This window comes from Sus scrofa, unplaced genomic scaffold (genome assembly GCF_000003025.6).
Source record: "Sus scrofa isolate TJ Tabasco breed Duroc unplaced genomic scaffold, Sscrofa11.1 Contig1878, whole genome shotgun sequence".
Taxonomy (NCBI): domain Eukaryota; kingdom Metazoa; phylum Chordata; class Mammalia; order Artiodactyla; family Suidae; genus Sus; species Sus scrofa.
Window position 1 is genome coordinate 503,548 of NW_018084968.1, and position 25,498 is coordinate 529,045.

Consider the following 25,498-nt stretch of genomic DNA (forward strand, 5'->3'; position numbering starts at 1 on the left):
CCTCACCTGCCAGCTGACAGCAGAAACATTCGGGAGGGGGGCGCCAGAACCACCCAGGTGAGTGTGGTACAGACAGCTGAGCAAAATGTTTTCAATCCAATAAGGTATGGGTGAACTGGTTCCTAGCAAAAGCTAACTGATGGAAGAACTCAGGTCTAAAGGAGTCGAAGGACCCGCGGGAAATAGTGGCCTGAATGTGAAACTGAACTAAGTCTGGGGTGGTAGGTAACTGGTTGAATAAATATGTCATCAGGTTATATAGTAACGTGGCCTCCTCAATTCACTTGTTAAACGAGCCAACATTGATTGAGCGTATAACATACTTGGAATACTTTGCTAAGATACTGAAAGCAGGAAAAACAAGGCATGTGTCTGTCCCAGAAGCCCCAGATTCTACTACAGAAGATATCAAATGACTAGATAAATACAATACAATGTAATAAATATAATGACAGATACAAAGGGTATTATGGGCTGGTAGGTGGGAGCCCCCCAACCAGGCAGACAGGTACAGGTGGGCTTCCTTCCTATGCAAAGGCTTATCGGATAAAAGGCATTTGCCAGCTTGGGGGTGGGTGGGAAGGAGAAATAGGCAAATAGAGCAGCAGGATGAAAACACAGGCAGGGCAGACCCTGGAGAGGGTGGGGAGCTCCCAGCAGATCGGTGTGGGTGGAGCATTTAAGAGTTAGCAAAGAGGAGAGAGAGGGAACTAGAAGGTTTGTGGGCCATTGTAACGAGATTCAATTCTCTCCCCTCAACAAGAGGAAGCCAATGAAAGGCTTTAAGAAATCAGATCTGCCTGTGTGAAATACGGTTCTGGGTCCCAGAGGACGGGGTTGGGGAAATGGAAAGACCAAATGCAGGGGAGATCATATGCAGACATGAGCTACATGAGTCCCAGTGGGGATGGGGAATAAGCGAAGATACTGGCAAGGGAGGGCCTCGAGGCCCTGGTAATAGATGGGGCGGCTGGGGGACCGAGTCCCAGGGTGAACCGCACTTTCCTTCAAGGTGGGTAGGTCTGGCGTGTCCACCATCTGTTCCACCTCTGTTTACGCCGCTGACAGGAGACTCAGTTATAAAACTTTAATTGACCTCCATTCAGTTAAACTCTGGGAGCTGTTCATGCCTGTTTCTATGGCTAAGAACCTTGTGGCTCCTGCTGTGGTCACATGATACATGCCCATACTGTTGGCTGCAGATGTGGCTAAGCTTCATCCAAACCCTTGGGGAAAAGGTTAGAATGGAGCCAAGGCCACAAACTGGGGCCGGAGACTCAATTCTGGACATGTTCCGAGGGTCTAGATATCAATAAAAACAGTGAAGGGGCAGAAGAAAAGTCCCGTGAAAAAGTAAAAGCAAATGGCAGGAGTTTAAGCTGAAGAAGAGAGAACTCAGCAGAGGCGTAGCCCTTCCAGGTGGAAGCAGAAGCCATCCTTTGTGCGCCTGTCTCCATGGCGATGCACTAGCACCAGTGGACAGCATCACGTCATCCACAGGTTGGGAGGGTTCCATTTGATAGAAGGCAGGACTGGCTCATGATCAGAAATGCCCAAAGGTGGGATGGGCTACACTGGGGGTAAAGCGTGCATCCTGTACTAGTTTGCCTGGGCTGCTCGAACAAAGTACCACACGCTGGGTGCCTGAAACAACAGGAACGCCTTTTCTCTAGGTCTGCAGGCTGAAAGTCCACAATCAAGATGCCAGCAGGGCTGGTTTCTTCTGAGGCTTCTCCCTTTGGCTTGCAAATGGCTGTCTCTCTGTCCTAACCTCCTCGTCCTAAAGGATCTAGGTCATACTGGATTAGGGGGCCCCCCTATAGGATCTCACTTTAACTCCATTACCTCTTGAAAGGCCCTAACTCCAAACTCAGTCTGAGGTACGGGGGTGTAGGCTGCCACCAGATAAAACTTCAGGGGGGCCACCATTCAGTCCCAAACACACCCTGTCAACAGGGGTGTGTAAAGAAGTCTGGTGGCTATCAGGCCGGGGAAGCCAATCAAGAAACTGAAGGAGGAAATTTGGGCTGTCCTGAAAGGTCCCTTTGGTCGAAGAGCTGCAATTCTAAACACTGGAAGACAGTCTCCTCATCCTTGCTGTGAAGCATTATTCACACCATCATCTCCCCGGGATTTGAAGCAAAAATTACATTCCCATGGACGCTTGAATGATGGATGAGACATGTTGCTTTCATTGAACCCTTTTGGAGGAAAGATGCAGGCTGGCAGCCACACACACACACACACACACACACACACACACGTGCCCAGGAGCCCGAGGAGGACCACACTCGAGTCCCGCTTACCTGTGAAACAGAACAGACTTCACCAAGGTGACAACATCCCGGCTGGCGTTGTATCCGGCACAGACGATGGCCACGTGGATGGTCTGGGAAGCAAAGACAGCAGGGGAGTAGTTAGACAGAGTGAGAGGACCCCTCCCGTGCTTCCGACCACAGGCACAAGAAAAAGGGCCCCCGTCTCTTGCGGGGATCACCGCGACACAAAGAGCGCTGGCGAGCGCTCTGAAGAATACCTCGAGACAGTTTTATGAAGGCCTTTTTAATCACTTTATGGAGCCATCATCATTTGCAAACCATTCAGGCTCTCTTCAATTACATGTTGGGGACGAGAGAAATGGCAATTGGCTGAAATCGGCAACCAGTGAGTCCCATGCCCCCGAGGCTGGAGACAATGACAACTGGGAACAAGAGGAGAAAGCCGCCCTGCAAGGATGAACTGACCATCAGGGATCTCAGACTGAGCAGGGGTGGCTCAAGGAGTTTGGGAAATGTTCTCATGAGATGCCTCAGGTCAGGTGCCACCAGATGACGGGGCAAGGGGACCACTGAGCTCCTACGGGCCCCAGCTGGGACACCACTCAAAGGACTGAAGAGCAGCAGAATCGGTGGGGGCACGGACAGCCAGCTCATTCCAGCACACAAGAGCATGGCCCCCAATCTGTCCATTAATGCAGGTGACTCCAGGAAAGCGGTGGCTCCCTGTAACAGGAGGGTCATGACACATGTCCTGCAGGATGTCACAGATGGGCACAGTGCCAAGCGCGGAATATGGCACTGCAGTCCCGTTGTAGCCAAAAGGGCCTTGAGACCTGAGCTTCCCGAACGGGGTGACCTGGCACCTCGGTGTGCCATGAAACAATTAGAGGCGACAAAGATACTCAGCTCTCCAAGTAAGATTTCCAGGCTGCAGTTCCCACCATGGCTCAGTGATAATGAACCCGACTAGGATCCATGAGGACACAGGTTCGATTCCTGGCCTCACTCAGTGGCTTAAGTATCTGGCGTTGCCATGAGCTGAGGGGTGGGTCGCAGATGAGGCTCGGATCCTGAGTTGCTGTGGCTGTGGTGTAGGCTGGCAGCTATAGCTCTGATTCGACCCCTAGCCTGGGAACCTCCATATGCCTTGGGTTCCGCCCTAAAAAAAAAAAAAAAAATTCTCCAAGATACTAGCAGCGCTACCCCTGACCTTGGCTGCCCTCTGCTGCCAGCAATTTTTCCTATTTACCTCTTCATGCCATACAACTATCATCCTCCGTGAGGGCCACGGCCTGACAAAGACAGGAAATATTGCTCGGGACATCCTTGATGGGAAGTCACCCAGCCTCTCTCAAAACAGCTCGAAGAACAGAGGGTCCGAGGGTCCGTGCCTCTCCATCCATGTAGTCCCTTTTAACAAAGCAGGGCCTTCCTCTAATTGAAACGCACCTCCTAAGACCCACTGCAGCCCTGCTCCATCCTGGGAGTACGGCAGAAGTATACACCCCTGGGGCACTGGACACTGAAGGTCAAGGGAGGAGTCCCGAGAGACGCCTCTTCATTTTGAAGAGAGACTCCCAGCCCTCCCTCGAGGGGTGTGGCTTCCAGACACAACCCCCCAAACACACTTTTTTATGGACCCGGACCGTAGCATATGGAAGTTCCCAGGGACTGAATTCAAGCCACAGCTGCAGCAGTGCCAGATCCTTTAACCCGCTGTGCTGCAGTCAGATTCTAAACCCACTGAGCCACAGCAGGAGCTCCCCATACTCCCTGTTACCCTCAGCAGCCTCTTCAAACTGCTGTGTGGTTCTGATGTCCTGGTCGCTCCCACATAGGCTTCTGGGGCCCTCTGGTCCCCAGACCTAGTTCAGCACCCCGCCTCCTGACACCTCCAAGGGAAGTTTAACCATCCCAAGCATAAACGGGCCAGGAGCCTGGAATGCACTTCCGATGGCTCTTTGATGCCGGTGACCTTCACTGCCACCCTGGCCACCCCCTCTCTGCACCAGAAACTGGGGCTCAGCTTCATCCAGACCCTCATTCCCCAGAAACCCTGAAGTCAGGGGTTCCCCACTGCTGCAGGATTCCCAGAGCCCCTCAGCTCTGCCCCTCCCATCACGGAGAGCCCTGTCTCACCCTACCTGGCCACTGCTCACCTGCCCCATCTACTCGACCACCAGCTCCCTGACACAGTCAGCCCCCAGACTCACTACACAAGCCCCACCCCTGGGATCAGGGCTGCAGGGTCCCTCCGCCTCGCAGATACCTTGGGGTGCAGAAGGAAGAGGACAGCAGATGAGAGAGACGAATAATCCGTACACTAAGAGCTAATATTTACTGGGCAAATGAGGATTTTGCAAGAACTGTACTTAGCACTTTACAGATTATCAGATTTAAGTTGGACAGGTACGGTGTGGCTATTCCAGTATCACAGATCAGGCAACAGGCTTAGAGCCATGGGATGTGAATTCTGCAAAAGAGCTTAACCCTGCCAGTGGGACCTCAGAAACACCCGGAAGAGTGTAAAAAAGACCCTGCATCCCAGCTCCATCTCAGACCAATTAACGCATGAACTCAGATGCCCAAGATCTGATACTCTGCTGGAAGGCAGTGGTTCTCCACAGGGGGGCAGTTCATGCCCCCTGCTTCCCCTAGAATGTTGGGCAATGCCTGGCATCCGAGAGTCACAAAGATTTACCCTGTGTGGGAAGGTCAAGAGCCCTGTCGGGGGGAAATCCTATTTTCAGGCAGGGAGGGGGGGAGGGGAAGCTCAGGTGCCATGAGGCACCAAAGCCACTTTTCTCCAGTTCGTTTCTGCACACCTCAACTCCCGAACCTGTAAAAACACACCTCTTATCTGCAGATGATGTCTGCAAAGGACTCAGAATCAAAGCCTGTCCTCTGAATGCGACTGTCACCTTTTAAATCACAAAGGGAATGAATAACCGGTGTGGGGGTAAAAGCCCGCTGAATCAGGCTCTTTGCAATCGCAAATATTTAAACACGCGGTCTCGGAGATATCAAACTTTGTCTTGGCTTCAGGGTTCAGGGACTTTTTGAAATGGGCCCATTAGATGTGAGCACAAGCGCGCACATCCTCAAACATTTTACATAATTTCCCAATCTCTTTAGTTTCATCTCGTACACCTGTCACCATGAATAAATTCATCACCTGGAGCCGCAGGAGCAGCGCCCCGCCACCCAGGAGAGCAGAAAACTGGAGCATCACGAACATGGTCCTGGGAGAGCTCCAGGTGGTCCCAACTCTCATGGGTGCAGAAGCCAAGGGCAGGAGCGAGGCTGGGCTTGGGGCAGGAGCAAGGACAGTTGGGGAACAGGGATGAATGTCCCTGAAAGAGCAGGGTGGCATGCGTGGCCTCACCGTGACCACGTTCAGGTCTGAAGCCACAACGTCCAGGTTACAAGGTTCTCCATGTGGCGGCTTGAGGACCATCACAGATTCTGGGACACTCCCCCCCCCAAGGGGAAGGATCGGAACATCCGATTCGTGACCATCGGCCCCCTTCCTCCCTCTGCAGCGTAGCTCTCAGACTTGCCTTTATTGGTTTAAAAGGTCTGCTGGCTGGAGCAGGATGATGTTCTCATTTGCTCTAAACGCACTCTCCATCCTTCTCCAACCAGCCCTGTGCCCGAGAGCCTGACCCCTACAGATCAAAGTAACTGGGTTCCCACGGCCTCTGGTTTCTGGTTGAGTTTGGTCAATGGGAGGCCCCAGGGGGAGTCCAGAGGCCGTGCCCTTCACCGCCACTTTCTTTTCTTTCTTTCTTTTTTTTTTTTTTTTTTGCTTTGCTTTTAGGGCTGCACTTGTGGCTAATGGAGGTTCCCAGGCTGGGGTGGAATTGGAGCTACAGCTACCAGCCTACACCACAGCCACGGCAACACAGGATCTGAGCCGCATCTGCGACCTACACCACAGCTCACAGCAATGCCGGATCCTTAACCCACTGAGCAAGACCAGGGATCGAACCCGCAACCTCCTGGTTCCTAGGCGGATTCGTTTCTGCTGAGCCACGATGGGAACTCCCACCTCCACTTCTTGTTGGGTTCTGCAGGTCCTCCTGCCTCCCCACTCAGGTGCAGATGTGACTCCCTCATGGGGGCTGCTCCCCCAGTGGGTTCCATCATAACCCTGCCCATGCCTCTGGCCCTGTGTCAGACCCACTCCACCTCTTGGGGGGCGTGCCCCTCATTACTTGCCAGGACCTGGCCAATTCCACCTACGCTGCCTCAGCACCGCATCTGTCCTGGTGGCTCTAAGGGAAACATAGAAGACTCTAGAGCAACCACAGACATACTGCTGACCCCTGAAGTGAAACAAGGCATCAATGTAACGCACATGAGAATGTATAAACTGGTTAATAGATGCCAACTGTTGCCTTTGGGATGCATAAGCAATGAGATCCTGCTGTATAGCCCCGGGAACTATCAGAGCATGATGGAGGGTAACGTGAGAAGAAGGATGTATATATGTACGTGTGACTGGGTCACGCTGCTGTACGGTAGCAAATCAACAGAACACTGTAATGGAAAAAATAAAAATCATTTTTAAAGAAGAATGTATAAACCATATTTATAAATTTTAAGGTGCTAAGGAGTTCCTACTGTGGCTCAACAGCAACGAACCCAACTAGTATTCAGAGGATGCAGGCTTGATCCCTGACCTCGCTCAGTGGGTTAAGGATCTGGGACTGCCATGACCTTTGGTGTAGGCTGCAGATGTGGCTCGGATCTGGCATGGCTGTGGCACAGGCCAACAGCTGCAGCTCCAATTTGACCCATAGCCTGGGAATTTCCATATGCCGCAGGTGCAGCCCTAAAAAGACATACATATATACATACATACACACATACATCAATGTTTATGGTGCTATACGAAATTCTCAGACACCAACCACAAGGTTCTATCTAAGGAAGCTGATGGAGCTTCCCGCTCACTCCCTTCAGTCTGGGATCCAATGCGGCAAGCTGTGCCTGAAGACACAGGTGCACCTGCCACAGCTGTGCGTGGGCTTTGTTCCTTACGCCACTGGGGTCAAGCCACTGACCTTTACCTTCAGGACCCGTGGGAAGGATTCAGGTGTGACATGAGCAGTTTTGGAGCCTCTGATGTGTCAAGCTCTGCGCTTGCTCAGCCTTCCTCCCCCAGGTCAACTGAAGGGGGAGAAAGACAGCCCAGGGGACAATCCCATCAGAGATGGGGAGGCTCCTCTGGGGGGCAGGGTGGGTGTCCCCGCAACCCAGAGCAGCCAGCATCATCTGGGCCAAGCAAATGCAGGGATTAGCTGCCGGGAAGAGAGGGCATTCCAGCGACTAGACTACAATATTCACTCCTGCCACGGGGGTCAGCAGATGTTATGACTGTGTGCTTGTCATACGTAACTGGATCTCCGTATCCTGCACCTCCTCTCCCAGAAAAATCCCTTAACAGCTGTTCTCTCATAAAGGCGTGTAGGAGAAAAATAACCACTGTCCCAACAGAAGTTCAGACCAAACTAAGGGATGGCAAGCAAGCTGTGGCCCCAGCAGAAGTAACTAACACTCCGCCAGCCCTGCTTCCAGCGACACCATTAGCAGTGACCCCCAAAGGCCAGGCACGCCCTCGGGGCATTCTGCCTGGGGGCACAACTTAGTAGAAGCATCTCACAACCAGGCCTTAGGGAGTGGGAATGAGAATAGAAACCCAAAGAAACACTGGCCTGCAATGTACTAAGAGAAGTCAGGCTTGGATGGGATTCTGGACTGCAACTGCTTGGGGGCATGGGAGGTGAAGGGACAGACCTCTCAGAGGACAGATGCTGCCACAACAGCTGGGGACAAGCACACAGCTAGCGACATAGACAGGAGACAGATAGTGGGAAAAACCCAAGGAGAGTGAAGAGACCAGGCTTTAAGCTGAAACTTCAAAGCTCAGTTGCTGTGTGACCTTGGAGCAGTCACTTAACATCTCTGAGCCTCATCAGCTCATCTGTAAAATGGAGCTAAAAATGGAGGAGTTCCCATGGTGGCGCAGTGGTTAATGCATCTGACTAGAAACCATGAGGTTGCGGGTTCAATCCCTGGCCTTGCTCAGTGGGTTAAGGATCCAGCGTTGCCGTGAACTGTGGTGTAGGTCACAGACGTGGCCCGGGTCCCGCGTTGCTGTGGCTCAAGCGTTGGCCGGTGGCTACAGCTCTGATTAGGCCCTTAACCTGGGAACCTCCACATGCCGCGGGAGCGGCCCTAGAAATGGCAAAAAAGACAAAGACAGAAAAAAAAAGGACAGCCCCTGGGATACCTGGAGATCAGATGTGTAAATGCATGTAGGTGCACCTAGTGAACTGAAACTCGCTCCTGGTTCCAGACTGCATAGGCATCAGGAGGAGCTGCTTATTGTCTTCGCGATTTAACCTCATCTGTAAAATGGGGACATAAGGCTACTTACCCTCAAGGGGTGGTTGAGGGCTTGGTATAAGTGGTTCTTAAACTCTAACAGCCCTCAGACTCCCTGGGGGGCTGTTAACCTTCAGCGCCGGGCCCCTCCCCTAGAGTCCCTCATTCAGGAGGCTGGGCTTGCCCGCATCCAGGTGGTCCTGATGCTGCAGGGGCAGGGACCCCACCTCAAGAATGGCTCTTACATAAAACACTGAGAAGAGGGTCTCTGGTTCAACACTCCCTAGATGTGAGGTGTGATTTCGCTGGAAGAGGAGGGTGGGTATTCACAGAATCAGCTTTTGGTGCTCTCTGGGGAAGAGCAGAGCGCCCCGCTTCACCTGTACAGAACTAGGAGAGGCAGCCCTCCTCCTAAAGCTGCCACCAGTCTCCCAGGGTGACGAAAAGGCAGAGGGAGGAGAAGAGGGGATGCAAGTTTCTCCTGCCCAAAGAACAAAGCCTTGGAAATCAGGAGAGTTGGACAGTGGCCCCGGCTCTATCTCCAGCCAGCTGAGTGACCTTGGGCAAGTGACTTAACCTCTCTGATCCTCGGTGACTCCTCTATAAAATGAGGGGTTTATAAGTTCTATATACAGAGTTTTCCTAACAACCAAGATTTTCCAAAACTTAAGAGGAAGGAAGATGGCAGGTGGATAACTTACACCAGGTCCCCTGCCTCCACCAGTCAGTGGCAAAGGGCGTGAAGAAGTCAGACTCCTGCTATTAAGCCCACACCGCTCAGCCTCAATAACACATATACATTCACTATTATTATTTTTATTTATTTATTTATTTTGTAGGGCCACACCTGTGGGATATGGAAGGTCCCAGGCCAGGAGTTGAATCAGAGCTGTAGCTGCAGGCCTGAGCCAGAGCCACAGCAATACCAGATCAGAGCCACATCTTCGACCTACACTGCAGCTCGTAGTAACTCTGGATCCTTAACCCATTGAGTGAGGCCAGGGATCAAACCCATATCCTCACAGACAATGTCAGGTCCTTAACTCACTGAGCCACAACAGGAACTCCAACCATCTTTTTCTGGTCTTTTTAGGGCCGCACCCATGGCATATGGAGGTCCCCAGGCTAGGGGTCTAATTGAAGCTGGGCCATAGCGGTGATCCAAGTCACAACGGATCCGTACCCACCATACCACTAGGGAACTTTGAGCTGCAACGCCAGAGCCACAGCAACGCGGGATCCAAGCCACATCTGTGACCTACACCACAGCTCACGGCAATGCTGGATCCTTAACCCATTGAGTGAAGCCAGGGATCGAACCAGCATCCTCATGGATGCTAGTCAGGCTCTCTAACTGCTGTCACGACGGGCACTCCAAAGTAACTTCAACCATTAAATTTTTAAAAATGTATTGCTAATGTGCCATCTAAGATAATCTTACAAACCTCCCAGGATCTAATCCCTTGGGAAACCACTGGCCACATTCTATCTATTCCCTCAAAACAGTGAGCCACAGACCCAAAAGCAAAATTATTTCAGCCCTTTAGGAAACTGAAAGAGACCCTTCCACCACAATAGAAGTCATGTCATCACAAGCTGAGCAACCAGCAGGTGCAGTTGTTGGGGCATTTGGGCTGAGTGGGAGGACAGGACTGGCCAAACCTCCACGGCCACGGCGGAATAAATGGACAACAAAGGCATGACCCATGCAGAGCTTCCCAACAACATAATCCTGGTCTGCTTTAGGATTGATTTTCCTGAGTTACGAAGTGCATCATAGCCAGAGGCATCAGCAACCCAAATGTTTTGGGAAAACCTATGAAAAGGTGAAATGGATTTTGGAGCTGAACTGACAGGGGCAAACCAGGTCTGCAGCAGGTGAGTTGTCTAAACATACAGCCTGATACCTGGCATGGTTAGCATGGGTTACACTCCTGCCTAACAGGGCCTCTGGATGCCCAGCCTGACCCAAAAAGTCCACACACATTTGCCAAGCATTCAATCACTCCACAAGTGTGGAGCGAGCACCTACTATGGGCCAGCCTCAACTGTGGGTTCTGGGGACACAGCAGTGAGTAGAAGAGACAGAATCCTGCCCCCACTCCCCCAGCATGGGAACTGACATTCTAGTTGGGGGACAAAGAAAATAAACAAAGGTACATATACTTAAAATATAGAGAATGTTGGATAAGGATGAGTCTAGGGAGAAAAATAAGCAGGAGAGGAAGAGGGGCATGTAGGTGGGTAGGGGGTGAGTAAGGCTAAGATTTTTTTTTTTTCTTTTTATAGCTGCACCTGCAGGATATGGAAGTTCCTGGGCCAGGGTTCATTCACCACTGCCACGGCAATGCCGGATCCTTAACCCACTGAGTGAGGCCAGGGATCTAACACACATCCTCACAAAGACAACTTTGGGTCCTTAAGCCACTGAGCCACAAGGAAACTCCAGGGCTAAGATTTTAAAGTGGGGCTGTCTGGGTACCTGTCATTGAGAAGCGGACACTGGAGCAAAAACCTGCTGAAGGTGAGGGAATGAGGCCTGAAGGTGTCCAGGCAGAGCATCCCAGGCAGCAGAAACAAGCCCGAGGTGCAAGGTATCCTAAGCCGTGCTTAAAGTGCAGGGAGGGGACCAGGCAGCACAGAGGGAGGAGGGGGATGGGGCCAGAGCGGTACCCCCCAGCCCTCACAGGCATTCTTAAACTTGGCTTTTCCAGGGCATGAGGAGAAAGGCTACTAGAGGGTTCAAAGCCAGACAATGGAATAAGGATCCAACTTAAATTCTAAAGGAGCATTCAAACTGTCCTTGGGGACAGATTTTTTTTGGCTGTGCCCTTGGCATGCAGAAGTTCCCAGGTTGGGGTATTGAACCTGAGCCACAGCAGTGATCCAAGCCGCAACCATGGCAACACCGGATCCTTACCTGCTGTGCCACGGGAACTTTGAGAACAGAGTTTTGAGTGTGCGGTGTACACGGAATAGCCCCAAGGTGGTGGACGGGATGCCGTGACAGGCTACCTGATGCCCCTTCCATAAGGTACGTAGAAGAAAGTTCTACTTGCTACTTTTCAGGTCAACATGCCCTCAAACTAGGACCTGATATTTAAGGAAGATATTTTAGTGGATTTATGTCCCCGAAGGAGCCCCAAGGACAACATATGCAGCTGATCAAATGTGAATCCAGATGCTACAAGAGTATCTTCCCACAGCAATGGGATGTATGAAGAGATCAAAGGCAAATGCTTCCACAGTGGGGTGATTCTGGAAAGACCTAGAAGATGAAGTAAAAACAAAGAGAGATGAAAATTCTGGAGGGTTAGTTAGGGGCCCAGAAAATGTGGGTAAGAGGTGTCAAGTTTAATCGCATGAAGCCCAAAGCAAAATGATAAAAGTCCAAGTGCAGCCACCATCTGGAAGGCAATTTAAAACAATCCAACTTCTTTTTAAAGAACAGAGAAAGCCTTGCTCAGACCCACAGAGGAACCGTTACCCTCAAAGGGCTGTGACAGCCTCCAAGGTCAATGAGGACCTCTGTGTCACGACTGTCACCCAGAAGCCTTCTGAGGTGAGGTGTCTGCCAGGCACAGAAGAAGGATGGCGGCTCTGAGCTGCAGGGAGCATGGGTCCCAGTGGCTCTAATTCACAGGGTGACCAAGCCAGTGGCTCAAAGCACGGGTTCTAGAAAGCAAACTGCCGAGGTTTAAATGTGAGCTCCACCTCTTCCTGGCAGTGCGACATTGCAGATAAGTAACTTTTCTCTGCAGCAGTGTTCTAATCTATAAAAGGAAGATGGTATGTTATGCAGATTAAATGAGATTTTTTAAATTTTATTTTATTTGTCTTTTTAGGGCCGCACCCAAGGCATGTGGAAGTTCCAAGGCTAGGGGTCGAATCGAAGCTATAGCTACCGGCTTATGCCACAGCCACAGCAATGCCAGATCCAAGATGCATCTGCGACTTATACCACAGCTCACAACAACGCCAGATCCTTAACCCACTCAGCAGAGCCGGGGATCGAACCCGCATCCTCCTGGATACTAGTCGGGTTCATTATCGATGACCCACAATGGGAACTCCTAAATGAGATATTGTATGTACGTTTCAGCATGATGTCTCCTACACTTTCAAGACTCAGTGCATGTTAACTTTTATTACTATTATGTTACTATTCAGTTTGAATGATGTTCAAAGCCTAAAATAGAAGTCTAAAAGAGATACTTTGTCCAAGGGGTGATCTGACACAAAGGTAACATTCATCTGAGTTTCCATAGTAACAATATCAATTGTTGCTGCTTTAATTCTTTGAAGTTCTGCCCATTCTTCTCCCTCAAAGTGGGGGTGGGGGTAGGCTCTTCGGATTGTTTCAACTAACAGACTACACTGTCAACAAAGGGGACACTGTGTGACTTCTGAGGCCAGGTGGGTAAAAGTGCTTCTGTTCTGCTTTTGCTCACCTGAAATACTTGTACTTAAAAAACCTTCAGCTGCCACAGAAGCCAACTGCCCTGGAGCTGCCATGCTGTGAGGAAGCCCAAACTAGCCACACAGAGGGAACCTTGGTTTACAAGAGGAAAGAGAAATGCTGGGCTAGGGGCCACTGCTTCTGCCCTCGCCATGACAGCTCTGGCCACCAACCAACAGCATGAGTCCCTACCCCACCCCATCCCAGACCAGAACCACTCAGCTCAGCCCTTCCCAAACCCGAGACCCACAGAAACCAGGAAAACTAATAAAATCATTGTTTTCGTTTTTCTTTCTGGCGGCACCCGTGGCCTAGGGAAGTTCCTGGGCCAGGGATTGAGTCAGAGCCACAGCGGCAACCTCCAATTTATGCTGGAGCTGTGGCCATGCTGGATCCTTTAACCAGGCTGGGGACGGAACCCACACCTCTGCAGCAACCTGAGCCACAGCAGTCAGATTCTCAGTCCACTGCGCCACAGCAGGAACTCCTGGATGGCACTGTTTTAAGCCATTATGTTTTAGGTGATGTGTTAGGGAGCAAGAGAGAACTGCAATAGTCATAATAAGTCTAGGTACACGCACACATCGTTTCCTAGCCGCTATCTCATTTCATCCTCACAATTATACCAGGAAGAACGTATTCTGGTTCTCGGCGTTTCATGATAATAAAACAAGCTCCAAGAGCGTAGCCGAACTGCCCAAGGTCCCATGGCTAGTGAGGGGCAATGCAGAGATTCCTGGTTGGGAATTCTGACTCCAGTCCCAATGATTTGGGGGCTGCACCACAGCTGACTCCCAGAACAGACCAGAACGAGAAATGCAAGAAAAATAATGCAGATCCGAACACACACACAGGCAGAGTGGAGAGCTAAGAGGATCGTGTTCCGAGTCCCACAGACACCAGTCGGTGCCTCGCAGAAGGGGCCCTGCCCCGACAACAGAAATATGCAGGAATAAAAGGGGCAGCTCTCGGAAGGCCACATAATTAGGAAACGATCAGAGGGCACAAGGACTGGCAACGGCCCGCTCTTTCTATCACCAGCTAGCTCAGCTGACAGCCTGGGCATCATTACAGAAGGGTTTTCAGAAATGCTTGTCATACCCCAGAGAAGTTTCAGCGACAACCAGACAACGTCCTTGGTTACGAGGCCCTGCACCCTGACGAGGTGTCAGGACGAGCTGTGGTGCTTGCAACCACAAGCTCTTTTCTGACTCCACTGACTGACATCTCGTGTGTGCCTGTATGGCATTTCCCCTAAAATCTTTAAAGATGCCAAGTGATGGAAACAGAAAAAGTACACTGCTCATGGGTGTGAGGCCAGCATCTCGTGCCACACGTGTCTCCAGGGCAGATCACACTGAAAGAGGATGCCAGTGGGTCCAGCCTTTCTAATTCATCTACAAAACCCCTGAACAAGACCCGGGGTTCATGGCAGGCAGATTCCACCAAAAAGTGACCTTTTAAAGGTCTAGGAAGTAACATTATGGAAACACACAGAAGAAAAACAAATGAACAAAACCTAATTCTCCAGTGCTGAAGACTAAAAACATAAGTCAGAGTAACAATTAACAAGCTCAAGGTCTTTCCCTCTCAGAGCGCACAGGGGTCAAGGGAACCCCATCATTTCTTGTGGTTGTGCCTTAAAGTGGTCGTTTCCAAACCGTTTCTACCATCTCAGAATCACTCAGATATATTTTTTTTGGCTGCACCCGCAGCACGTGGAAGTTCCCAGACCAGGGATTGAACCCACACCACGGGAGTGAGTGACCCGAACCACAGCAGCGACAACGCTGGCTCCTTCACCCACTGAGCCACCAGGGAACTCCCTGGAGACATAGTTTAATCTTTACATTTTGGGCCCTCGTCCCAGGAGAATCTGAGGTGGGTCCCATGAATATGCATGCCAAAGATGTAATTTCATGAACAACTGAGTTCGGTAACTATTCATCTGACAGAGAATGTTTACTGGAACCATAGTATCTGTTCTCTTCAGTAGCCAAACTCCAAAATGTTACCAGAGAACAGGACTTCTTTAAATAAGACCATCTATCTTTTCTGAGCTCCCTTAGAGCTAGGTGGCAGCAAAAGGTACCTCAATGACATTCTGCCAATGTGTTCATTCTAAAACCAACTGACTGTGAGAGTCCTAAGACCTGTCCTCAAAGTCGACACGCCCCACGTTAATGCGTCTTCATCCTGGCAGCTGGAATGTGGGTGGCAGGGCTGAAGCTCTGACCATCACTCAAGACCGAGACGGGACCCTAAGGATGTCAGTCCAGCAAAGACAAAGGAAGCCTGCAGCCCAGACGGGGACCTCCCTACACGGGTGGTCTCCAGACCTCTTATGACGTGTCAAGAAAAAGAAGATGCCAAGCCACTGTTACTTGGGATTGTTTGATAAATTACAAAGAAATCAAATGCTAATGCAATTAACTATGCAAGGGTTTGCCTAACATTCTAAGCTCCACTGTCACCACTGAAATAGTTGGAGAAGGAAACCTGTTTTTAATCTGTAATTTACAAACAAAGACACCAACACGCAGAAAAATCCTGTAACTAGCTCAATGCCATGTGGCCATCAATGGTGGAAAGGAACCAGGATCAGTTTCCTGTCTCCCCCTTTCAAAGCCAGTGGTCTTTTGCCCTCCCTATTTTGGGGGGGGGGGACTCAAGTCAGAAGTCCTTTTTCAAAACAGGATGTGTGTATCAGAGAAAGCTGAGCAGCACGAGGAAACCAGCGGCCACTCAAACTACAGCAGAAAAGGAATCTTTCATTTTTTCTCCCTCTGTTACACTGGCGCCCCCTCATTTTTTCCTTTTCTCTATTTTCTACCTCCTTGATCTTGGTGGTTTAAGTAGGCCTGAGTCATATTAATGTAAATACACTCGAGGAAAAGAATTTCCTCCTTCTGGGCCAGCCCACACTCTAAACTGATGCTCTGACCATAACCCAAGAGCAAAGAGTCTATGAGAAATTGAACCAGCCTTCACCCAGGCAAAGAAAGACATTCCCTAAATTTAGAGCCAGGCCCAGCCCAGCCCAAGGGAATTTGTTAAAGTTGCTGCTCCCCATTTTCAAAAGTGTAAAACAGAGATCTTCCATAATAAAGGCCACTGGCCATGGGTGGGGAAGATTGAATGAGACTAGGCCTGACAAGTAATCAGGGCTGAATAGAGATGCAGCACGTAACACCTGACAGGTGCATTTCTCTCTCTGTTTATCACCTCTTCCTCACGTCCCATCTCAGAACATTAGAACCAGAAGAAAGGGAGTTTTGTCTCTTTTTGCATCATGGCTACTTCCCAGCACAGAGGACAGCCCCAGATCCAATTCAAAGGCTCAATAAATATTAGTCAGGGGAGTTCCCATTGTAGCTCAGTGGTAATGAACCTGACTAGTATCCATGAGGATGTGGGTTCAATCCCTGGTCTCACTCAGTGGGTTAAGGATCCAGCATTGCCATGGCTGTGGTGTAGGCCTGTGGCTACAGCTGCAATTCGACCCCCTACCCCGGGGACTTTCATATGTCTTGGGTGCAGCCCTAAAAAGGCAAAAAAAAAAAATATTAGTTGGATGAATGTTAATTATACAGTCCCAGCTCCCTGTCCAAGCGCTCTGGGCTTGCCTGACCAATCAATTCACATCCTGAATCCTTTTCTGTTTGACAGTACCTTGGCTGCATATTTTCCTACTCACAGGTACATTCGTGGTTGGATGTCTTCTGTTTACCTTCCTCTGCCTCTCCACCAACCCACGCCAACCAGGTTTGAGAACCAGGTTTGAGAATCCTACTTTCGCCGGGGGCCCTCCCTGACCCTCCCAGTCTAAAAGCTCCTCTCTCGACCACTGACTGCCCAGAGAGATGAATCCACATCACTCAGTAAGCCCTCTATCCCCTTCCCACATACTCCACAGTATCACCAATGTTCCTAAAAATCCCATTTATGTAAACAGCATATTAGAGTTTGTCAACTGTTTTCTCTTCAGGGAGTTTGAGGTCTAACACTCTGAGAATGTGGCCAGGAAAGGAAATAAACAAACAGCAGGTAATATCTGTATCTAACTAAGAGTAACAAAAATGACCCGCAGTGCAGGCCTTCCATAGCCCCACTTTTCAGATGGGAAAACTGAGGCTTAAATGACTTGCCAGGCCAGACGGCCAAGTGAGTGACCCCGCTCGATGCACGCCTGAGCTTGAGCCAAGGATGCCAGCTCTTTCCGCACCCATGAGCACGCTTCCAGGTGGCATTTGCCGGGGCGGGGGGGGGGGGGGTCGGGCCCCCGGAGGCTCCAGGTGCTCTTTACCTCGCACTTCTCCACGACCGGTTGCTGCCCACACTCGGAGCTGTTGCCGGCCACGATGCCAGCCCGGAGGTTCTCGCTGTCCCCGGTGCCCTCCTCCATGGAGTAAGTCCTGGAGTGGTTGCCGCGCCGGTGGCCGCGGCCCTGGGCCAGGCTGAGCTGCCGGCGAAGCGCGCGGTTCTCCTCCTCCACCTCACGCATGCGCAGCTCCAGGCTCTCGCGGTCCCGCTGGCTGGACGCCGTGTACCGGGGGCTGTGCGGCTGGGACTCCAGCGGAGACAGAGACACCGGCTTTCCATCTGCGGGGGCAGAGAGACCAGCGGAGAGTGAAGCCAGGTGAAACATCGTGGGCCCCTCCACGTACCCCAGGCATCCAGGATTCCACAGCGAGGCTCCTTTCACAGTCCCATTGAGAAAGGAAAGCAGATGGAAAGTGAGTTAGAAATAAACGCATCCAGACTGAACTGGGAACAAAGTTGAGAACAGAATGATTTAGTGTGGTGATAAAAAGAAACTAACATGCTGTTTAGAGAAGACAATCATAATATAATTTTTCCTAATTAAATTCACTGTCTTCTTTTCCCTACGTGGTACCTTTCTAGGCAAATATTCTTGTTAGTAATAAAACATGAATATGAAGACGGAGGGGAAAGGGGAAAACGGGGGTGAAGGGATGGAGGAGTAGACGGAAGTGGAGGAGAGCAAAAAAGGAAGAGAAGGAATAAAAAGAAGAAATAGTAATAATGATTAAGTTTATTTAGTTCTTCCTATGTTAACTCCTATTCATCCTTCAAAACCCAGTTTCAGAAGCAGTACCTCCCAGGGAAAGCAATTTACAGATAATACACCCATCAGTATGTTCCAAGAGTATTTTGTACATAGCACTATGAAATATATGTACTTGTCATACAGGATTTGGTTTTGTTTGTTCGTTTTACTTTTTAGAGCCACAGCTGCCACGGCATATGGAAGTCCCCAGGCTAGGGGTCGAATCAGAGCTACAGCTTCTGGCCTATACCACAGCAACACCAGATCCAAGCCGCGTCTGCGACCTACACCACAGCTCAGAGCAATCCCGGATCCTTAACCAACTGAGCAAGGCCAGGGATCGAACCCACATCTTCGTGGATACTAGTCAGGTTTGTTACTGCTGAGACACACAGGAACGCTGATAAATTGTTTTACTAAGTGTTTCCTATGAAGATTGGGAGTTCAGTGAGGACAAAAACTGGGTCTCACTTAGTCTTTATGGTAACATATCATTAGAGCTGAAAATTCTGGAAGGGTGGATACATGTGTCCATGCCAAGAATAAAGTAATCAAGTGCAATAAGGAAGAAGAAATTAGGAGTGTAATCGTGAAACTGAGTGTCAGAAGCAGTCAATTTAACAGTCATTCCCAGAAAAGGACAAGTAGGTCTCTCAAAGTTACATGATCAGAATTCATACTCAAGTCTCTCTTATAACCAAGCCTGTACATTTTCCACTTAAATGTAGTTTCATAAAAGGCTATGTATAAAGCTACAGATTTAAAAATTATTAATGTAAAAATCCCATCTACCAATATACTTAGCATAACACCTTGTATACAGTCGGTGTTCAATGCATGCTTATGGTTGAGGAGCCTCCTGGATACAAGCCACACCCCAAACTCCCTCCTCTCTGTTCCCATGCGGCAGAAACCCCAGGATCCAGCTACAACACAGCTGCCTCAGAGACTACCAAGCAAAAATCACATCTCTAGAAAATTACCCTCTCCAGCCGCTTGCTGAAAAAAACACTCTTTTTCCACACTTTTGAGTTTTTCTCCTTCCTACCCGGACCCCACTGAGCTTGCAAACCATCCCAGAGAGTCTCTGTGACTCACAAACCTTGAGGATCAAAGAATGTGATGAATTACACCCTGCGAGCTTCACCTGTGCTGCCTTACTGTGCCAGCCTCTGCCCAGGGCTTTTTGATGTGTCTCTGGGTTTTCACAAACACGACTCCTTTTTTCCCTCTTAATCACCTCAGGGTTAAATGCCTGAGCGCTGGGTCCTTCCCTATCAATGCAGCAAATATGACTCGCTGAATTCCACTGCCCGGGACCGCAGATCAAAGGCCGAAGCCGAGTGTGCAGGGATGTGAAATCACAGGTTGATTTAGGGTTGCATTGTTACCGAGCTGGTGGATTGGCAGCTCCAACCCAGGATTTTGAAACCCATCTCCCTGTTTGGTAAAACCAAATCCTTTTCACCGAAAATGAAAAAGAAAAAGCAGCCAACAGCAATTGTGTTTTCTCAGCCAACACTGACCCTTCAAGCCCTGGTGGGAGAGATGAGCTTCTAGCTTCTTCCACCAGTGGGCGGGGCAATTTGGGTAGCAGCTGCTCTGGCTCTGGGCGGGGCTGAGTAGTTCACGCTGATTATGTCTTAGGTTGTTACAGCTCAAGCAGGTGGCAATTGGTGTCCCCACTATGGATGAGGACACGGAGCCTCTAAAAGCTTCAACTCTGTCCCCCTCGTGGTGATTGGAATCTCTGTGATTGCAAGCAGCCAAGCTCCTGTACTGAGTTGCAGATGCAGATGTTCTTGGGGAGGGGACGGCCATGGAGGGATCTTCTTTCTTCTGAAAGGACCTTGGCATATTGCCGAAGGAGCCTAGGTAGCTCTGGAAACCCACCAGGGTCCCAGAAGCTCTGGAAAATATACAACAGACAGCAACTCTAAATTGGTTCTTTGGAGGAATTACTCAAATGCTCCAAGCTTTCGCTTTTCCTTCTCTGTCTGAAGTGGGAGCAGAAAGGCTGACCTTGCCGGGATGATGGGGAGCTTAAGTAAGACACTGAAATACAAAGCACCGAGCACTTGGCCTTTCCTTGGAAAGTATTTGGGGTCAATTAGTTCCTGCAACCCCTGTTCAAGGGGGGCAGGTGGTGGTGCGGGCAAGAGATGAGCTGAGGACACAAGTTAGGGTCTTGAAAGCCATGCATTTCCGAGCACAGGCTGCTCTCTGGGCGGTTTGTGGGAGCAAGGGGGTGGCAAACCTTCACTTACTTTGATGTGTGGCATCTCTGAACTGTCTTCCCTTCAGCCTTAGGCAGGTCAAAGTTCACCCAGAGGCAACATGGAGGAGCAGGCAGGCTTCCTAGGGGGTCTGGTCACTTCCTCTAGCTCCTCTTCCCCCAAGCCTCACTGTTTACTTATTTCTCATTCTTTGATTTATTATTAATAAAGGCATAATTATGTAATCCATAAGCAACGATAATTCCAGGGTGGTGAGGGGGAAAATGCTGTCCATGTCTTGGGTCCAGCCTGCTTTTACATCCCAACAGGTTTGCACCAAATTTAGCTCTCAAAGATCTGCAGGGTGTTTAGCTTAAAACCCCATAGCTATGTTACCAGGGAAGACAGAAAATAATAAAAGCCAGGCCTCAAGGAGGGGGAGCTGATACTGGAGGAAGCAGCATGCATCCTGTGCCCATTGCCGGGCATATGAGAAGACTCAGTAAGTGGCAGAACTGGAATTGCTGGTTTGCGCTTGCCTTTGCCTGAAAGGTGCATTGTCTTGAATGGACTCCTTCCTCTTGCTCAGCCAGTTTCCCCTGTGAAAGGGAGGGCCCTCTGGGCTCTAACTTTCTGTATACAGATGGACCCCCTGTCTCTAAAGCAGCTGAGCCATCCAGGGCTGCAAGGCCCGTGGCCCTGCCGTGGTCACAGCTCATTCTCTGGCCCCTGACACCTTTGTCCCCACTTCTCCTAAGCCTCTGGGGGGGAGGGTGTGGGGAGGGTTAGGACTGCTCCAGGCCTGCATGTCTCTGTGACCCCTCCTGGGCCCTGGCCTCTCCCAGGAACACGCCCCTGGCTTCTTCGTGTCTAGGCTGTCATTATAAAGCCCATCACCTGGGACTTCATGGCCTATGAAACGACTGCACCCACAGCAGTTATTTCTCACACTGTCTACCGTGGATAACATTTTGGCCTGGTGCACAGGAGCCTAGTACGTACTTTCTTCCACATGCAAGTCATCACGTGACTTCAACAAATGAGTCTATATGCTGGACACCAAGATCCCAGGCCTGAGGCACATCCAGTTGCACCACAAGATTCAGCATCTGTACTTACCCTGCGGTAGACCTCTAACCGTTCAGGAGTTGGAGGTTCATTTTATGCGCCCCCTTGACTGGGCCATGGGGTGTCCAGATGTGTGGTCAAACTTAGCCTGGGTTTTTTGGATGCAATTAACATTTGAGTCGGTAGCCTGGGTAAAGCCAGTTGCCTCCCTTAACACGGTGGGCCTCGTCTGACCAGTCAAAGGCCAGAACCAAAGAGGCAGACCCTTCCCCCACGAAGGGAGAAATACTCCTGCCTGACCACCCCGAGTTGCGACATTGCTTTTTTCTGTTTTCCCTGCCTTTGAACTTGAACTGAAACATTGGCTCTTCCTGGATCTCGAGCTGGCCAGCCTTCAACTGGAACTACACCAGCGCCTCCGCTGGGGCTCCAGCTTGCAGACTGACTCAACATATATGGACCTATCTCCATAATTGCATGGGCCAAGTATTTATGATAAATCCCTTTACACACACACACCCACACACACACACACACTCTCTACTTGTCGGTCTCTCTGAAGAACCCTGACTAACACAGGGACTGATACAACAGTCTACAGATGACATGGAGCTGCACTGCCCAGTCCCCAGTCTCTCTGCCCTCAGGGCTGGCATGTGACTTACACTTGACAAGCATTTGAAGAAAGGATACAGGGAAGGACTGGCATCTAGAACTTAAAAGAAAAAGAAAAATGGCATGAAAGAAAAGCGACCCAGCAAATCATAAGCTCCCAGTTCAGTTGACTCTTGAACAACGTGGGGGCCAGAGGCACTGATCCCCATATGCAGCTGAGAGAGCCTAAGGAGTTGGCCCTCGGTGTCCACGGTTCTGCATCTGTGCATTCAACCAACTACAGATTTACTGAAAACAAGTCTGCATGTAGTAGACTCCTGAGTGCAAACCTGTGCTGTAAGGATCAGCTATACTTAAAAAAGGGACCTCATTGCAGTATCCATTGCTGGAGGAAAGAGAGAAAGATGACCAAGCAAAGCAAACAAATCGAGTCTAGTCCTAAGAGCCTGGGATTTGGAATATGGAAGAGCTGAGTTTGAATTACGGTTCTACCACCTACTAATAATTAACCTTAGGCAAAGTACTTAACTTCTCTGTGACTCACTGTCTCGAAATGTAAAACAGGGGACATGGGTTTGGGGGTGTGTGTGTGTGTGTGCACGCTAATTACTCTCACATCTAATTGGCATAGATACTCAAATGTGCCCTTTCCACCCACCCTGCTCCATCCCACCCAATCTGGAGACAGGACAAATACCCACAACAGTGGCACCCTCGTTCCTGCACCTGTGACCTTTGCTTTTCTATTACGTTTCCTTTCAGGTTTCTATTTTTATTTTCCATCTACACACTCTACATATACACAGGATGCATCTCTCTGTCACGTGACGCCTGTACGTGTTGATCTGCAGTTCAGCCCACTCTGAGTCTAAAATGTCAAACAAGACATTATTCAAAATCTCCGCTGACAACAGCTCCCTCCTCCTGCCCAAACTTCTCAACAAACATGAATTTTATCATCGGATTTGAATCTCTGAATCCACTCGAGATGAATGCTCTGAATTAAGAATCCAAACATCGAAGAGTCAGAACAAAAAAGGTAAATTGAAAATCAACCGCTGTGCAGTACCGTGCTAGAGATGTTAGGGACTTGGCATCCAAAACATTCTAAGTAACGATCGGAATCAACTTGTGTGCACTGAATCTCTCCGGGGGACTGGGTTTAGCACTGTGATACCCACCATGGCACATGGGCAGAATGGTGGGGCTCATCCATGGAGGCAGCCCCCCTCCCCAGCCTTGAGGCCGCCCTGGTTAGGGACTCACACCAGCCCCTTCTGGTGGTGACAGCCCTAGATATTTCTCTGCAAAGACACCATAATCCTACACTCATGCTCAGGTTTCAGGCAGTCTATCCATCCCCCTGCATCACTGTGCCCGTGATGGAGACATTGCATCCTTAACCTTTATAAGGCAAAAATCCCCCTACGCAAAATCTGTCACCAGGGCCTGCCAATTCTCCCTTCCTGATGTCTGAAGCACTTGTCTCTCGTTCTGTTTCAAACATTCCAATCTCAAACCCAACCTTTTAATCTTATCCTAAAACAGGGGTCATCGAACTTTTTCTGTCAATGCCTGGAGAGGAGCTACGTTTTACTGTGCTGGCAATATGGTGCATGATGCACGGACAACTGCGGCAATGCAGCATGAACGCAGCTGCAGAAATTTGTAACACACGAACATGGCTGTGTTCCAATAAAACTTTATTTACAAAAACAAGCACTGGGCCAGATTTGATCCACAAGCCCTACTTTGTGGATCCTTGTTCGATGGGTCTCCTTGGTTTGCCTCCCTGCCTCCAATTTCTCTCTGTTTCTGCCAGCCTCACTCACAGGTGCCAGGGACCACACTCTTTAGTGAGAGCCCCCTATTCCCACATTTTGCAGTCTGACAATGTACAGAAGCAACTCCACGTGCTTCACGGTTATCTATCAAGTTCAACAATCATTTGGTCAGTTCCTATTGAATACATGTCCAGTGCTGGGAGGCCGTGTCACTCATTTTATTTTGTACAACACTTTAATGACATGGGTGTTCTCATTATCCCTATTTGACAAATTTACAAAAAAAAAAAGAGAGAAATAGACATATGATTTAATTTGTTCCATGTCATCCCAGCAACAAATGGCAAATGGAGAGACGTGCATCCAAGTGCATGGCTCCATTTGGCCCCAAACCACAATGTCTCCCACTGGCCCTTCTCTGAACATGTCCAATCTGGTTTGCTGGTGGTGCTTCTGCTTCACCTCCTTGTCCCTTAGGCCAGTGGTTCTCAATCCTGGCTACCATTACAATCCCTTGGGAAACTTAAAAAAAAAAAATCCGCACAGATTAATTAGCTCAGAATTTCTGGAGATTAGGTAGGGTTGAGTTATCAGCATTTTATTTATTTTTTTGGCCACGCTCTCGGCACGCCCAAGTTCCCAGGCTAGGAATCGAAACCCCCACCACGGTAGTAACCAGCACCACAGCAGTGACAATGCTGGATCCTTAACCCGCTGAGCCACCAGGGAACTCCAAGTTATCAGCATTTTAAGGAGAAGCCATCCTCCTGTGTTCCCCTGTGGCTCAGGCATTTCCCCCAACCCTTGGGCTGTGACACCACAAACTCCATTTGCCACCATTTGCTCCTTAAGCCAAGTTTTAGGAACTGGCTTAGACGCAACGAGGTCTTAGCAGCATTGCCACACTTAACTCCAGTGCTGCTCTGACTCGAGGCCTCAGCTTCCTGGCCCAAGTCTCTACTGTATTCTTAGAATGGCTACCCTCAGGTAACCCAGGGCCTTCCTGATTTCCTACAACCTGGGCTGCACGGTAGTCTGACTTCTCCTGCAAGCCTGGGGCTGTTTCGCTCCTACCCATCCCTCTTCCTTTCAGAATGAGCCCTCTTCCCAAAGCACGGCCTTACAACGGAAGCTACCAGACTCTCCGCTTCCCTGGTTCCAGATCCCCTTTCTCTATGACCAACAGGTCCCTTCGTGCCGGTGATTTCTGCAAATCTGCCCTTCCACTTAAGGTTATGTTCATGAAGTAATAAGCATTTTGTACTTAATGCCCTCCTATTAAGCAACCCTCCATCAATGTCTTTTTGAAATTACAAAATAAATGCCCTGGCCAAAGTCACCTTTTTTTTTTTTTTTTTTTTTTGGTCTTTTTAGGGCTGCACCCATGGCAATAAGGAAGTTCCCAGGCTAGGGTCAAATCGGAGCTGCAGCTGCCAGCCTACACCACAGCTCATGGCAAGATCGCATCCTTAACCCACTGAGCAAGGCCAGGGATCAAACCTGCATCTTCATGCATACTAGTCAGGCTCGTTACTGCTGAGCCACAATAGGAACTCCCCAAAGTCATTTAGGAGTGATTGGGAAAACCCACTTCCACCTTGAAAGTCTCCCAT

At 49.8% G+C, this 25,498-nt stretch overlaps 1 protein-coding gene across 2 annotated transcripts in view; it reads right to left on the minus strand.

Moving 5' to 3' along the window:
• The window catches only part of LARGE1 (LARGE xylosyl- and glucuronyltransferase 1), a 588,827-nt gene that overhangs the window by 289,126 nt on the left and 274,203 nt on the right, over positions 1–25,498 (minus strand). For both annotated transcript variants that reach the window (XM_021081477.1, XM_021081478.1), the window contains exons 3-4: positions 17,438–17,733; positions 2,307–2,389 (exon numbers count right to left, since the gene is read on the minus strand). In XM_021081477.1, coding sequence (XP_020937136.1) covers positions 2,307–2,389; positions 17,438–17,733 — 379 coding nt within the window. The remainder of the gene's footprint in view (positions 1–2,306; positions 2,390–17,437; positions 17,734–25,498) is intronic.